The sequence below is a fragment of the Cetorhinus maximus genome, chromosome 7, assembly GCF_964194155.1.
Source record: "Cetorhinus maximus chromosome 7, sCetMax3.hap1.1, whole genome shotgun sequence".
NCBI classification, from domain to species: domain Eukaryota; kingdom Metazoa; phylum Chordata; class Chondrichthyes; order Lamniformes; family Cetorhinidae; genus Cetorhinus; species Cetorhinus maximus.
In genome coordinates this window covers 58,671,014-58,688,329 of record NC_135885.1, presented here as the reverse complement: position 1 = coordinate 58,688,329, position 17,316 = coordinate 58,671,014, and the positions used below count along the sequence as shown (strand labels likewise).

Below are 17,316 nucleotides of genomic sequence, written 5' to 3'. Positions count from 1 at the left end.
ATCCTGACCTGCTGCACACTCCTCCCTTTAGTGAGATTAATACACATTCCTGTTCTCCTGAGTCCTGCTTTCTTTAAACAGTTAGGCAATTTAGTTTTATGGACAGGATTTTTTAGATGATGGTGTTTCCCGCACTGTCACCCAAAGAGTTAGCAGGGAATGCATCCGCGCTGATCACAGCAGCCCACAGCCATTTAACACTCTGAGGAGTGTTAATTGGTTAGAGATGGGATTTCAGCACCACACTTGGGCCAAAGTCCTGACTCAGAGAGCGATTGGCTGGTAGCTCTGTAGTCCCGGCAGCACCAGTGGCATCACTGACCAGGACCTAGACTATATGCAGTCCCCTGATAATAAGTCCCGAGGCCCAGTGGGGGCTGGGGGGCCCACAGTGGGGCGGGAAACTGAGGCCCAGGGACTGGGGGGGCGGGTGATGGTCTTGATGGACAGGCTAGGCGGGGAGGGAGCACCCCTGGTGGGGGGGCGGGCTCAACCCTGTGGGTGGTCGCACCTGAAGTAGTAAGGCGTCTTTGAGGGAGTCAACCCCTTCCGCCCCCTTCTCACCTGAGGTCCAATTAGGGTGGCCTATTGGGCATCCCCTTGTCCCTGAACAACTCCTCCTCAGCCTCAAAATTGAGGCAGGATGGGAAGTGGTCTAAGAGGTCAATAACTGGGGCAGGCGGGAAAGCGGCAGGATGACCACCCATAGAACCAAAGAAAAGTTATGGTGCAGAAAATTTTTTTAGTGGCCGTGCACACTCGGCAATAGGGGGGTTGCTGTTAAATTCTGCCCTAAGTTGTCATGAGCCTAATTTTTAACTTTAGAGACATATATGTCCCTAGATGAAGTCATCTAAGGCAGTGTTGTCCAATATCTTAGCCTCTAGTCACATGTAACTAATTAGGAATAGAGATGTGGATTTGGCATGTGATCTGCATATTCATATTTGCACAGCATATTCAGGTGTACTTTTACTTTCCTATGGGTTTGTTGGTAAAATGGTAAGATGACAGAGTGTTTTAGAACATTGTAAGTGATTTACTTGCTTGTATGCTGAATGCAGGTAAATTTTTTTTTACCAAATGTTGTTTTCACATCTGAAGTACAATTAACTGTATTATGTGACTGTATTAAAGGCATTTCCTGCTAAAATTACAGCTTGTGGCTAAAATGGTGAGATTGTTACCACACATGTGGCTAGTCAGCCAGTTTTATTGGACAACACTGGTAGATGGATTTTTAAAATTCCTTCATGAGACATAAGCATCACTGGCAAGGACAGCATTTATTGTGCAACCCTAATAGCCCTTGTATTGGTGGCAGTGACCCACTTTCTTGAACCATGTGGTGTAGATAAACCCACTGTGCTTCTAGGAAGGGTGTTCCAGGTTTTTGACCAAATGTCAGTGAAGGAACGGTGATATATTTCCAAGTCAGAATGATGTGTGGTTTGGAGGGGAGCTTGTAGGTGGTGTGTTCCCATGCATCTGCTGCCCTTGTCCTAGGTGGTAGAGGTCACTGTTTTGGAAGGTGCTGTCAAAGTAAACTTGGTGAGTTGCTGCATTGCGTCTTGTAAATGATACACACTACTGCCATTGTGCACCAGTGGTGGTGGTGGTTTAAGGTGGTGAATGGGTTTTGATCAAGTGGGCTGCTCTGTCTTGGACGATGTCGAGCTTCGTGAGTCTTGGAGCTACACTCATCCAGGCAAGTTGAGAGTATTCCATCACACTTTTCACTTATGCCTTATAGATAGTGGACAGCTTTGAGGAGTCAGAAGGTGGGTTACTGCTGCAGAATTTCCAGTCTCTGATGGTTTTGAAGACTTTTGATTTTTCTTCAGTGTCACTATTATTCTCAACTAGTAAGGTTGCCTATCAATCTAGTTCATGTGTCATCTTTAAAGTCTGGTACTAATATTTAATGTGTAGTTTGGCTAATCTACTTATGCCTCATCACAAAGCAACTTTTGATTCAAAGGCTAATGTAGGGTGCCAATCATCAATTTTGGGCCAACTCCTGGGTTTCATTAAATCTACTACAATATTTGGGCAGTGATGGTCATATGAGAATGATTACAGGAGTGGTAACTGATGCTGAGTCTACAACCATATCTAATGTTAAAAGCTCAAAGAAAAAACTAATTTTGCAGCATCTCTAAAGAAATTGAACTTCTGTCAAAGAATCCACACTAATCTTGTCTCTTTACGCATGCTGGCAATTTCTATTATATCCCACTGAAAGATGTCATCATAATTTTAAAGAAAAACCTATGAATCTTACTCCTCTGCAGAGGAAGAATGATCTATGTATGGTGCGGAAATTTCATGAAAATGTTCCCACTGATGTGAAGGAGATCAGATTGGGAAAACAGGAGAAGATTCAACCTGCTCGTAGGATCAGTCGAGTAAGATATTTTGCCACATTAGCTGGTTTTTATGTGAAATCATGGGCTACCGATTTGTGGAGTATTTTACTGATTTTAAAATTCAGACATGTTTTTTAATTTCACACCCCATCCACCATTACCCACCCCCTACTCTTGCCTCCAGCAGCAAGAAGTTTTGAGTATTTGTGCAGCTACTTCAGCTACTGTATCTTGCCCCTCCTTATTATCTTACCCAATCTTTGTCTTGACATATTAATCTGAATTCATCCCCAGCTTCCCTTGTGACTCACTCTTACCAGGCTTATTTCCTCCATGAGAGACACCTCTGGCTCCTTCAACTCTTGAATATTCAAATATCTTAACAATCATAAGGAACTCCCTTTATATGGGCATTATTCCCATCCTCTTGAAAACTGTCATCATCACCTTCCCTCAAAAAGGCAACCCTTTCATCTTTTCCTGCTACCTTCCCATATCTTAAACCCCGTTTCCTCTCCAATCACTGTAATGCCAGTCCCAAAACTCCTTGCAATCTAGCTTCTGCACTGCCCACAGAACTAATACAGCTTTAGTTCTGGCACCAATGACATTGTTTTTGACTGATTGTGGTGCCTCTGTGATCCATCTTTGTTATCTGTCCTTAATTGTAGTTATCTCAGTGACCCTAGCACATCTTTGGTAATGGCTTCTCCTACTGCCCTCCATAACTGTCCATTAAAATTTACTCTTAACTTTTTTGTTCCACTGAAACAAAGAATCTCAACTCTCCATATAATTCTGATTTCCCATTTCTAACATCATGGTAGTAAATCTAAACTGTAGTTTTGACCCAGTTCCTGTGCACATGAACCTATTGCACAAAACAGCCAATATGATGTTTGTTTATGTTGTCTAGGAGAAATTTTCATGTGAGGCATTAAGAATGACTGAAGTGTTAAGTAAGATATCAAACTAATGCATGAGAGGGTGGTATTTTGTTTTTGGGATTGACACGCATTAGGACACTTAGATGTTTTAACCTTTATCAGCATTTGATCCTTACAGTGAGTTTTTTCAGTATATATTTAGTATCAATGTCACCTACTTTAAGCACAAAATTAAAACCAATATTGGAAACTTACATATATACATATATAGTAATTTTATGACGTCCTCTAATCCTATAACTGTCGGTTTGAGATATCCTCTTTATCTTTTAGCCTCCTTTAAATAGCAATTTCTGTGAACTGCTTGGAGTGCTGCTGGACTGGATCTCTGATGATTACCTTCGTTATTTAACTTCAGAGAATGAAAATGATGTTCAGAAGCCATTGGGCCCCAATTGTTTACCCAAAAAATCTATTCAGGAGAAGTGCGTAAAGGTATTCATGGTTTTTTTTCCCCCTCAGATGTTTTTAGTATTTGAAAGACTTTTCTCTGTTGTATGAATGTCCTCCTTGGAATTTAATTATTTTGTAATAGTATTATAAACAGAAATTGCTGGAAATACTCAGCAGATCTCTGGAGAGCAAAACAGCATTAACATTTCAAGCCAATGACCTTTTGTAGCAACTGGAAAAAGTTAGAGAAGTAATAAAAGGGAAGGGTTGGGAAGAGCAAAAGGGAGAACAATGCGATAGTTTGGAAGGCAGAAGAGATTAACTGCCACAAGGGATGTTAGTGCAAGACAAAAGGAGATGCTAATGGAACTTGTAAATAAACCAAAGCTAGATTTAGAGGAGATGTCCATGGAAAAAATAGAATGAACACCCATGGCTACTGTACAAAGAAAAAGAACACTTGGAGCAAAGGTGATGACCTGAAATTGTTGAACTTAGTGTTGAGTCTGGAAGACTGTAAAATTCCTAATCAAAAGATGAGGTGCAGTTCCTCGAGCTTACATCGAGCTGCATTGGATCAATGTAGTAGGCTGAGGGCAGCAAGCTCAGAGTGGTATCCAGCTGGAAAATGATTAATGGTGGTGTATTTTGCATTAGATATTTGCAGTCTTTCTGCTGACCAATAAATTAATCCCTAACTTTACTCTTCATTTAACTGAATAAAGACCATGCCCACCATTTTTTTTAAAAAAGACAATTTATGTGAGTCTTATAATGATTTTTTACATAAGTTCAGCTAATTTCTGTATATTTTTAATTCATTTAAGAGTTGTGTGAAGAGTTGAATAAAAATTCATATAAAAAATGTGTTAGTTAAAACATGTATGTTCATTCCACAGTGTATCGACAAAATGTTTCATTTTCATTAGTACTACTGGGCTGTCAGTATGAACATCACAATTACTACACAGGACCTAATGTTAATGGGAAGAGGGGACAGTTTCTATTCCTTGCAACCCTTTTAACACTAAAATAAAACATCTTTCTGCTAATACTAAATTAACTTTTTTTTTAAATCTATGTATTCTGTCAGACCTCACTTATGTGAACAGCTGATTAGGTTTCAGCACTTTACTAAGAAAATCAAGGCCCCTATTTTTAAGCTTTGTGCATAAATAATTTGTCATTCCTATCCTGTTAAGCAACCAGTCCCCATCTTATATCTTGCATGCATAGCATTGTTTGCTCTGTCTTTAAGAATATCACATGCAGGTCACCCAGCAAATTAATAAATGTACTGAGTCACAAATTAAATTATAGTTTCCAAACAGGTGCCATTCAGAGAATAACCCCTGACCGCCAAGAAGAAAGAGAAAGTGGCACAAGGCTGTTATCCATTTCTAATTTTACATGGATGCAGATGGAAGTCCAGAAAGTGTGACTAACCTCTTTCAGCAGAACAACAATGCATGGCATAAGGCATTTTATGCTGTTGCTACATGCAATTTTCACTCTATTTAATTTTAATCCACCACAATATTTAATGAATCATGCACAGATGTTTATTAGGAATTTGACTATTTTTTAAATTAAACCTTGTGTTAGATGTGTGAATGCTTATTCATTTGACAAATCCAAGTTACTCAGTGTCTGATGTTGGATATGTGCCTGAAATGTCATATCCTGTTTACTTAATCATGTCTAGACATTAGAAAATGTCTGTAATGCAGGCAATTCCCCGATCTGGCAGGAACTTTTCAACACTTAGTACCACAAAGTTTACCGTTGATACCTCCCTATCCCTTTGACTTAATGTTCTCCTCTTTCCATCCATTACCTGAAAAAAATGATCAAAATTTATGTTTTTTTGGGTTAGCATGCATGAGCAATAGAAGACTTTCAAATGGGAGTTGGCTCGAGTTCATACTAGATGAGAAGGAAGTGATAGACTTCTAAAGCTACCTGGATGATTAAAGATAGGGAAATTAAAAGATAAAGGAGGCTTATGATAAATGTTGTTTAAATTCAGTAAAGAGCCAGGCTGAATATAAAAAGTACCAAAGAGAATTGAAGAAGAGAGAGTATGAGAACAGATTAGTCGCTAACATAAAATGGAACACCAAAAGCCTTTTATAAACATATAACAATGGTAAAAGGGTAGTCAGAGGAAGGGTGGAGTAAGAAGAGCAGAGATTTTCTTATGGAAGCAGAGGACGTGGCTGAGGTACAAAGTGAGTGCTTTTCATCTGTCCTCACTGAGGAAGAGCTTGCTGCCAATATCACAGTAAAGGAGAAGGTAGTAGAGAAATTGGATAAGATTAAATTTGATACAGACAAGGTACATAAAACATTGGCAATGCACGATATATTGGAGATGGTGACATTAGTGGTAATGTCACTGGACTTGTAACCCAGTGGCCTAAGCTAATGCCCTGGGACATGGGTTCAAATCCTAGCAGCTGGTGACATTTAAATAAATTCATTGAAAACTAGTCTCAGTAATGGGGCCATGAAACTATCGTCAATTATTGTAAAAACCCGTAAGATGAAATGAGGAAATCTGCCATCTCTGACTCCAGACCCACAGCAACTTGGTTGAATCTTAACTGCCCTCTGAAATGGCCTGGCAGCAGGTGGCAAGGGAACCAACAAGAGGGAAAAACCTACTAGACCTTGTCCTCACCAATCTACCTGTCGTTGAAGCATCTGTCCATGGCAACATAGATTGGAATGATGATTGCACAGTCCTTGTGAAGCCAAAGTGCCACCTTCAGAATGAGCATACCCTTCAGTGTGTTGTGCGACACTACCTTTGTGCTAAGTAAGATAAATTCAAATCTACCAACTCAAAGCTGGGCATCCATGAGGCACTGTGGGTATTCAACCACAATCTGTAACCTCATGGCCTGGCATAACCCTCACTCTACCATTATCATCAAGCCAAGGGATCAACCCTGGGTTCAATGAAGAGTGCAGGAGAGCATTCCAGGAACAGCATCAGGCATACCTAAGAATGTGATGCCAATCTGTTGAAGCTACAACACAGGAATACTTGCATCCCAAACAGTGAAGCCGCATTCAATAGATTGAGCTAAGCAATCCTACAACCAATGGATCAGATCAAAGCTCTGCAGCCCTGCCCATCCAGTTGAGAATGGTGGTGGACGTTAAACAATTAACAGAAGGATGAGCCTCCACAAATATCCCCATCCTCAGTAATGGGAAGGCCCAACACATCAATGCAAAAGACAAGGCTGAAGTATTTGCAACAGTCTTCAGCCAAAAGTGCCGAGCAGATGATCTATCTCGGCTTCTTCCTGAGGTCCCCAGCATCACAGATGCCAATCTTCAGCCAATTTGATTCACACCACCTGAAATCAAGAAACAGCTGAAGGCATTGGATACTGCAAAAGCTATGGACCCTGACCACATCCTGGAAATAGTACATGTACTCCAGAACTGGCCACATCCCCAAGCCAAGCTGTTCCAGTACAGCTACAAGACTAGTGACTATCTGACAATATAGAAAATTGCCCAGGTATGTCCTGTTCACAAAAAGCATGACAAATCAAATGCAGCAAATTACCACACCATTAACCTCCCCTCGATCATTAGCAAAGTGATATAAGGTGTCATCAACAATCCTATCAAGCAGCACTTATACAGCAACAATATGCTTACTGATGCTCAGCTTGGGTTCTGCCAGGGCCATTCAGCTCCTGATCTCATTTCAGCCTTGGTCCAAATATGCACAAAAGAACCAAACTAAAGAGGGGAGGTGAGAGTAACTATTCTTGACGTGAAGGCAGCATTTGACCGAGTGTGGCATCAAGGAGCCCTAGCAAAACTGGAGACAACAAAAATGAGAGGGAATAACTCTCCACTGGCTAGAGTCATACCGAGCACAAAGGAAGATGGTTATGGTTTTTGGAGGCCAATCATCTCAATCCCAGGACATCGCTGTAGGTGTTCTTCTGGGCAGTGTTAAGGTCCAACCGTCACCTGCTGCTTCATCAAACTTCAGAAGTGGGGATGTTCGCTGATGATTGCATAGTGTTCAGTACCATTTGTGACTCCTGAGATACTGTAGCAGTTCTTGTCCATATGCAACAAGACCCTGGATAACATTCAGGCTTGGACTGATAAGTGGCATGTGACATTCATGCCACACAAGTGCCAGACAATAACCATCTCCAATAAGAGACAATCTAACCATCTCTCCTTGACATTCAATGACATTATCATTGCTGAATTTCCCACTATCAACACCCTGGGAGTTACCATTGACCAGAAACTGAACTAGACCAGCTATATAAATACTATGGCTACAATTGGAGGTCAGAGATTGGGAATTCTGAGACGAGTAACTCACCTCCTGACTCCCCAAAGTCTGTCCACCATCTACAAGGCAGAAAGTCAGGAATATGATGCAATGCTGTCCACTTGCCTGGATGGGTGCAGCTCCAACAACACTCAAGAAGCTCGACACCACCTTAAACCACCACCATAGGCGCATTGTGGCAGCAGTGTATACCATCTACAAGATGCACTGCAGCAGCTCCCCAAGCTTACTTTGACAGTACCTTCCAAACCCATGGCCTCTACCACCTAAAAGGACATGGGCAGCAGATGTCTGGGAATACCATCATTTGCAAATACCCCTCCAAGCCGCACACGATCCAGACATGGAACTATATTGCCGCTCCTTTATTGTCGCTGGATCAAAACCAGGAACTCCCTTCCGAACAGCACTGCGGGAGTACCTGCACCAGATGAACTACATAGGTTCGAGAAGGTGGCTCACTGCCATCTTCTTAAGGGCAAATCAGGATGGGCAGCAATCTCTGGCCTTGTCAGCAATGCCTACACCCCATGGAAGAATTAAAAAACCACCCAGTCCAAATAGGATCCATCCTAGTTTGCTAAAAGAAGTAAGGATGCAAATAGGGGCACCTTTGGCTGCAATCTTCTAATCCTTATTTGATATGAGAGGACCGGAAGTGGGACAAATGTAACACTCCTGTTCAAAACAAATGGAGAGGCATGAACCTGGTGACCATGGTCCATGTAACCTAACAGCGGTGTTGGGGAAAATTTTTAAGCCAATAATCTGGGACAAAATTAATTGATACTTGGAAAATATGATTTAATTAATGAAAGCCAGCAATGATGTGTTAAAGGAAATACATGTTTAACTAACTTGATTGAGTTATTTGATAAAATAAGGGAAATGGTTGATGAGGATGGTACCGTTGTGTTGTATAGACTTTCCAAAGGCATTTGATGAAGTACTATGTTATAGGCTTGTTAGCAAAGAGTCAGACTTTGTGGTTGTAAGGTTGGCGAAACTGTCCGCCTCCACCAACATTACTCCACCAAAACTGATAGCATCTTCTGAAGCCTGCACATGTGCAGAATAATGCGGAAAACCAAACATTGCTGTCAGTGAATCAGCGCTTCACTAGATGATGTGCTGTTGGGCGCATTTTCCCCACCCCACCGGGTGCAGTCCCTCAGCATTCAGTGAATTGATGAAATCTTCTACTTTTATGCTCGGTCTTGCTGTAAAAAGCTTTGAAAAATTTATACCTTGTTGAATGAAGTGTAACTAGGTTTTTAACACCTTACTAAGTTCATAATTACTTCCAAACACCCCCACTGACCCTGAAACCTGATTTCATGTTTGTGGAATGTCAGACTTCTCCAGGATAACTTACACATTTTAGAAATATTTTTAAATATAGAGTTTTGACTTAAGATATTTTAACTTCTTTCTTAATCCAACCATAATCTTTTATTTTACTATCTGAAAATTTTAATTAAAATTGAAGGATCATCAATGCTTTTAAATTCTGGCTTGCTGTCTTTTATAATACTTCAGTGTGATTGCCTGCTTATTCTGCTTGCTGACATCACTGCTGCTGGACACCTGGAGGTCCCCAAATCGTGATGCCAGATTTAATCTGTTGTTTGGAAGGAAATCTATGCCTCAGAGATAATTAGATCTTTATGAACAGCATTCTTTGAGGTCAGCGGTGAATGCAGTCTCTTCACTGCTTACACCAAAATCCATCCCAGAATTGAAACCTATGGGATTAAAGGGGCAGTGGTTGTGTGGTTAAGTAGTTTTGTAAGGGACAGAAATTAATAGTGCATGGTTGTTTTACAGACTACAGGGAAGAGTGCAGTGGTGTTTCCCAGGGGTTGGTGTTGGGACAACTGCTCTTTTTGAATATATATAATATATTTATTATATACATATTATATAAAAAATATATGGACCTCAACCTGGGTATTCATTCAAAAGATTACAAATGACATGATACTCAGAAATGTAAACAGTGGGAAAGTTAGTAACAGACTTCAGGAGGACATTGACGGACTTGGGGAATTGACAGACGCATGACAGATGAAATTTAACGCATCATTCAAAAGATTGCAAATGACATGATACTCAGAAATGTAAACAGTGGGAAAGTTAGTAACAGACTTCAGGAGGACATTGACGGACTTGGGGAATTGACAGACGCATGACAGATGAAATTTAACGCAAGCAAGCGAATGTGATTCATTTTGGTAGTGAGAGTGAAGAGAGCCAATATAAATTACATTGTGCAATTTTAAGGGAGTGCAAAAACAGTGAGACTTGGGGATGTAAGTAAACAAGTTTTTGAAATTGTCAGGGCAAGCTGAGAAAGATGTTAAGTCATACAGGATTGTTGGCTTTATAAACAGAGGCCTAGAGTACTAAAACAAGGAATTTATATTGAAACTTTATGGACAGGTTCTTCTGCCTGTCGGGTGGGCAGGTCGGGAGCGGGCGTGGAGGCGTTCGCTGCCTGCGATTGGCTGTGCACCACCATTTTATGTGAGTGGGCCAATTAAGGCCCACCCAGCGTGACACACGCCAGGTAGCGCTCAGTGCTACCTGTGCGGGCGGGGGGAGGAGGGAGAGTCGGAGCCTGCATTTTTTTGCACATGCATGCGAAAGAGCGCAGAAATCTCCCTGAGGCACAGAGCTGCCTCAGGGAGATTAAGTTCAAGTTGCAAGTTTGAAAAAAAGGAAAGATTAAAATTATTCAGACATGTCCCCTCATGTGACAATGTCACATGAGCTGGGACATGTTTATGAATTGTGAAATTTTTAAAAAGTTATTTAATAAAACCTTCAGGAAACCTCGTCCCGCCCGTGGATGAGACTTCCTGAAAAATGCGACGGCCACTTGGGCTCTTCGCCTGCCCGCCAACCTTAAGGCTGGATGGGCAGCCCTGTCAATTACCTAAATTGGTTTATTAAAGGCCTTAACAAACCTTTGACAGTTCGGCAGGCGCGCAGCCGCCTCTGGCGCACGACCACCGAATGAAAGATCAGAATGACGCGCAGTGACGCCGAGACGCACGCCCGACATCACCACGTGTCATTTTATGCGTCAGCGTGCGGGGCTCGCCTCCGTACGTCGACGTGAAAGTTCTCCCCCAGAAAATCCTGGTTGGACCCCTACAGGAGTATTTCGGCCAATTCTGTGCACCTTTGCAAAGCTGTCAAAGCCTTAGTTAGGGTACAGAGGAGAATAACTTGACTGTTATTGTGAATGAAAAACTTTAGTTATGTAGAGACTAGCAAAACTGGGGTTGCTGTACTCAGAGCAGAGGAGGTTAAGAGAAGATTTAAAATAGGTGTTCAAAATCATGATGGGTTTTGATGGAGTAAATAAGCAGAAACAGTGTCCAGAGGCAGAATAGTTGATAACTGGAGGCCACAAGCTGACAAAAGAACTGGGGTGCTTTGAGGGAAGCAGAGTTTATGTAGCTAGTTGTTATGATCTCAATTGCACTACATGAAAGGGTGGTGGAAGCAGATTCAATAATGACCTTCAAAGGGAATTGGATAAATACTTAAGGGAAAATTTGCAGGGCTACAGGTAATGGGACTAATTAGACATCTCTTTCTGGCACAGGTACAATGGGCTGCTTGACCACTTGTGTTGTTATCATTCTGTAATTCTAATTTAAATGATTTCAGAAGTACTTTAAGTGGAGCTCTACACTAAGTTTTGCATTGCTTTGGTGAAAAAAATGGTTTGTTTTTTTTCCTGATGATACTTTTGGTATGTAACTATCCTTCTGTATATAATGGCTTTTAGATCTTACCCATGATCACAGAACAAATTCATTTGATGCCACCTGGGGATATCAAATTGCAGCTCACGCTGGTGAAATATATTTACTGGGCTTTAATGCATATAGACGGAGATGGAATGCAGGTAAGTGTAAAGATGTTTTCCTTCCCTTTTCAGAGATTCAGTGTGGCTTCATTAGGTTCAATAAACTTGAATTCTGAAAAACATATATATGTTTGGGGCCAACTGAGTGCGAGGCTAATTGAGAGCTTTTGCTGAGATATGGCTACATACGACAGGGCGAACGGCTCTCCACCCCGGAAGCAAACTTGGCATGAAGCCAACTTTCTTCACACCACTCTGCCCCACAGCCATAACGCACTGTGGGCGGGCTAAATAGCCTGCCAGTGCCCCTCACTGAGGAGGAAGTCACACCCTCGAAAGCTGCTGGCCAATCAGATTGGCCCACATCTCCAGCAGTCCCAGCAGTGCCAAGAGCGCATGAGTAGGCACTGCCAGGACTGGAAGCAGGCTGAAGAAGAAGGTGCAATGGATCTCGGAGCAAGATAAGTCCAGGGTATTGGGCGGGGAGGGTTTGGGCAGTTTGGGGAGGGAGGGCGGGGGGCAGGGGGTGGTGGGTTTTGGCAAACAGGCAGGTAGGAAGAATGGGGGGTACTAACTTAGGGGGGAACTGCCTCCCCATTGTACAAAGGGCACCCCCCTCCCGAAGATAGTATCCCCCCTTCCTTCCTGCCCTTTTAAAAAGTTTTTTTTTAAAACGGCCTTTCCACTGCCATCCGACTGGCCATGCCATGTTATGGCGTGGGCAGCATATTATCGGGATCAATTGGCTTGTTAACAAGCTCAATTGACCCTTGATTATTTAGTTATATATGGCAGGCTGCCAATTTCAGCGCCCACCAACTTACGAATTATGGATGTGAGTGGGAAGGTTATGGGGTTGGCACCCGCCCTATTTTATTTGCTCCACCACCAAAAAACATGCCCGGCAGGGGCGCATAATATCCAGCCCATAGAAAGGGAGTGCATTTTAATCTAAACAGGAGTTTAGCATTGAGCCATTGTGATCCAGAATCTGTATTGCCAGGCATTTAAGTTTAAAATGAGTCCTAATTAATGAAATTTAGAGCAATGCAGATGTTGGAAGCTTAGAAATTTCAGGAGTAGGCACTAAGTAATATGTGGAATGGCTCTCAGCCAGTTCGACTTTGACTTACCCAGTCGTAACCATAGAATCTCCAGCAATGCTTTTGTTGATGCCCAGTACCATAACTTCTGGAGTATGCCAAGTTGCTGGAGCTCGTTTTGTTCTTTCTCCTTATCTATGTGTCAAAAATGACCAGCGACAGGATTGAACCGGGGAACTGGCATGTCAGCTGGCAAGGCTAATTTTTGGCCCCACACACCTCCAATCCTGGCCCAAATGGAGGCCAAAAATCCAACCAAAAACTTTAAATGAAGTTGAGAGGGAGGGCTGAGGCAAAAAGGGTAACATAGATAATAGTTTGAAAACAAACAATGGGGAAGAGAGTAAATTGTGCTTTAGGCACCACAGGCGAACGGAAAGCTAAAAGATGTAAAGTAATTAAACCATGAGAGAGAATTAAGAAATGTGTCTGTAAAACATTGGAGCAGAGGTGACTAAAGTAGTAGGTAGCAGAACATCTATGGATATTATTTATATGAGCCCCCATAAGGCATTTGATAAAGCCCCTCATAAGAGGCTGTTAACTAAAGTTGAAGCCCATGGAAGGTAAGTTATTAATCTGACTGGGAAATTGGCTGAGGGGAAGGAGATGGAGATAGGTATGATGGGCAGATATTCTAATTGGCAGGATGTGACTTGTTCTGTGCTGCAAGGATCTGTGTTGGCGCTTCAATTATTCAACATACTTTTTAACAACTTATATGATGGATAGAAGCCAAATATCCTGATTTGCCAGTGGCACAAAGATAAGTAACATTGTAAGCAATGTAGATGGAAGCATGAAGTTACAAAAAGATGTTGATCGATTAAGCGAGTGAGCAAAACTATGACAACTGCATTTCAAAGGAGGCAAATGTAAGATCATCCACTTTGGATCTAAAAAGAATAGAACAGGGTACTTTCTAAATGGTGAAAAGCTAGAATGAGTGGACGCTCAAAGGAACTTGGAGCTCCAGGTACATAAATCATTAAAATGTCATGAACAGGTACAGATAATAATCAAAAAGGCTAATGGAATTCTGGCCTTTATATCTAAAGGATTAGAATACAAGAGGCTAGAAGTCACATTTGAGCTATACAAAGCCCTGGAGTATTGTAACAGTTCTAAGCATCACATCTTAGGAAAAATACACCTTGGAGGATATGCAGAGTAGGTTTACCAGAATGATAGCTGACCTTCAAGGGTTAAATTGTGAGGAGAGATTACATAAACTAGGGTTCTATCCCTTGGAATTTAGGGAGTTAAAGGAGTTATTTGTTTGAAGCTAGCAAGATATTAAGGGGAACAGATAGAGAGAAACTATTTCCGCTGGTTAGGGATAAGCTCATGGCCAATTTGTTTACATGTGCAGACTCTACGGTTTTTTTGTGCAACCACTTAAAGGAGCTGAGTTGTACATGGCCTGCACAGGAACTTGCAGCATAGGTGGAATATTGCTTGGGTGATTAGCATAAAAATTAGAGTCATATCTTTCAGGAATGAAAATAAGAAACACTTCTACAAAGGGTGGTACAAATTTGGAACTTTCTTTCGCAAACGGCAATTGAAGCTAGATCAATTGTAAATTTTAAGCTTCAGATTAATAGATTTTTGTTATCCAAAGGTATTAAGGGATATAGGGCAAAGGCATATGGAGTTATGTCACAGATCAGCCATGAATTCGTTGAATGGTGTAACATGGTTAAATGGCCTGCTCCTGTTCCTGTGTTACTGTGGAAAGGGAATTAAGCTGCAAACATTTCTTCCAATGAGAATTTGCTAGCGCAAACACATTACTTTTGATCTGAAATGTTTATATAAATATAAAAATGTTTTCTATCATAAAATGGCTGTGGATTGAATAATTAGTTGGTATAGTTCATTCTATTTAATAAACCTGAACACTTTTATTTACTACTTTCAATTTAAAAAGCCAATAAGTATATATAGTTACTAACAATAATACTGGATTGTTGAATGTTTAAAATTTGTAGCTGTGATTTGTAATAATTGAAACTTTACTCTAGAAGACCATGATTACTTCAACGATGCGAAGACTAGGAGAAGAACTGTTCCGAGGATCTGTGACCCAGATAGTGCAGGAGAGTCCTTTGGAGTCAGTTGCAGAAACCAAACCTAAGGCATCTGCTTTCTTCAGGAGCTCCGATCTTAATGTCCGATTTTTATCAGCCCTCAGCATCCTCAAAACAATTACACAAGGTGCGCAGAAACTTTTAACTAGAAAAGAATTTGATTTATTTTTATACCTTGCTAAGAGATCTGTGAACCAAAACACAGATTCTGTCTTGCTTCAGGTACAACTGGAAGATCCCTAATCCAAAGACAGTACTAGAAGTTCAGGATCTGACTCATTGTTTTTAACGTGCAACTCTTAAAAAGTAATTTAAATTCAATATTTAGAATATATTAGCAAAAATTTCACTTGGAACCATAAAGGTTTGGAAGGAGAGTTTTCAGAGCATCATATCCGTGAGAGCTGTTTGCATGAGTAATCCAAAACAAATTCCAAACCTTTCCACATAAATATAGATCTTACTCTGATTCAAGTATATATTACATTTTCTCTTTAAAATTGCAATAGTCTCTGCCACAACCAGTCCCTGTGGGAAAAGTGTTTTGTGATCTAACCACCTGCTGTGTTAAGAAATTTCCCTCAGCCCCTCTTCTCGTTCTCTTTTAGTGACAGTTTTAAATTGATGAACTTTAATTACTGACTCCCCAACCAAATTATTCACCCTATTAAAATTCTTCATAATTTATAAACCTCTTTTAAACCTCCTCTTAATCTCTGCTCCAGTGAAAATAGCCCCAGTACCTCAAGTCTCTCTTAGAATTTATTTTGTACTCTTACGTCTCACATTTGAAGATTTTCCACTGCTGATCCATTGACCTGTTTATTAACTTTTTACCTGGTTAATTTGGGCCAAAAACATATGCTGCTAAACTTTACTGGCTTCCAGCCCAGCAATTTTATCTTCATTATCCTTTTCTGTCCTTGTACTGAGCCAATAATGTTGTCCTTGCTATTTTCCAATCTTCCTGTTCTCATATCAACTACTTTGTCCACCTTCATTTGCCAGAACCAAACCCATCCATCCTCTTTGCTTGTTGGACTAGAAATTTATGCAACTGTTGATTTGCTGAAGCAGTTCCTTGTCTGCACTTGCGATGCCCTAATCCCCAGCAAAATCAATATACAGTAAACTTTGTATTATCCGGCACTGTACCAAATGGAATGCTCTATTAACCGGGATTTCTGATATCCCCAATCCCTGTCACTTCCGATTTTTCAAAAATGCTCACAAAACTGCTCAAAGGCCGGAAGCAGCAGTTTACACTTGGAGCAACTGTCAGTGAAACTGTCAGCTCGATTTTTTTTAAAGTCAGTCTGAAGGTTGGAAATGGAGAGTCCAATGGCGGACTTCCAAAATCCTAATGTCAAAAATCCACCATTTGGTGGAAATTTCTCATCCCTGGGCGCACTATAATAATATAACATGCATTTTATATTTTAATAACAAGTGCATTTGTTCACATGACATTTTACCATCAAATCCACTCAGAATGAGCATGTGGATTTTGCGCTCAGAGCTGTTTATCCAAACCAATGAGAGTTTCTGTTCAGCTTGGTCTTCAGCTGTGGTAGTGATCTATTTGGTTGTGGTTTTACTGCGATGTCCTGCTGTGCTGGGGCCTAGCTACTTCCCCTATCCCCTCAACCACTCGAAGACAGAGCAGCAGCTTGTGTCTGGAGTAATGTAACTCTACTGTAACTGGCATTTTTCATTAACAGGCACCATTCCTTCCTGGAGCATGCCAGATAACAAACATTTTACTGTAGCTTCATCCCTTTGTCATCAATATACTGTAATTTTCTACCTACACTTAACACCATTGTAGAGGCACAATCACCACAAGGACTGCAGTAGTTCAAGGAGAAGGCCCACCAGCATCTTTTCAGGACAAAAAGGGAAGAGCCTATTAGCTATATCCCAAACCACTCCTGTACCTTTTACAGTGCGATGGATTTATGCAAAATTATTTGTATGTGGGAAGACTACTTGCATTGTTGTTTATGGTGTCATGAAGTGACAAGTGAGCTCACAAGTCAGGTCATAAATGAAAGGTATTCTTTTTTATTTTTTCACTGGATGTGGGCATTGCTGGCTAGACCAGCATTTAGTTCCCATCCCTAATTGCCCTTGAGAAGGTGGTGGTGAGCCGCCTTCTTGAACCGCTGCAGCCTGTGGTGTCGGTA

General features: G+C 41.1%; 1 protein-coding gene across 1 annotated transcript in view; it reads left to right on the top strand.

The window, feature by feature from the left end:
* The window catches only part of ccdc138 (coiled-coil domain containing 138), a 133,777-nt gene that overhangs the window by 87,720 nt on the left and 28,741 nt on the right, over positions 1–17,316 (top strand). The window contains exons 9-12 of the mRNA XM_078545557.1: positions 2,295–2,408; positions 3,590–3,751; positions 11,854–11,973; positions 15,065–15,257. Of these exons, the coding sequence (XP_078401683.1) occupies positions 2,295–2,408; positions 3,590–3,751; positions 11,854–11,973; positions 15,065–15,257 (589 nt within the window). The remainder of the gene's footprint in view (positions 1–2,294; positions 2,409–3,589; positions 3,752–11,853; positions 11,974–15,064; positions 15,258–17,316) is intronic.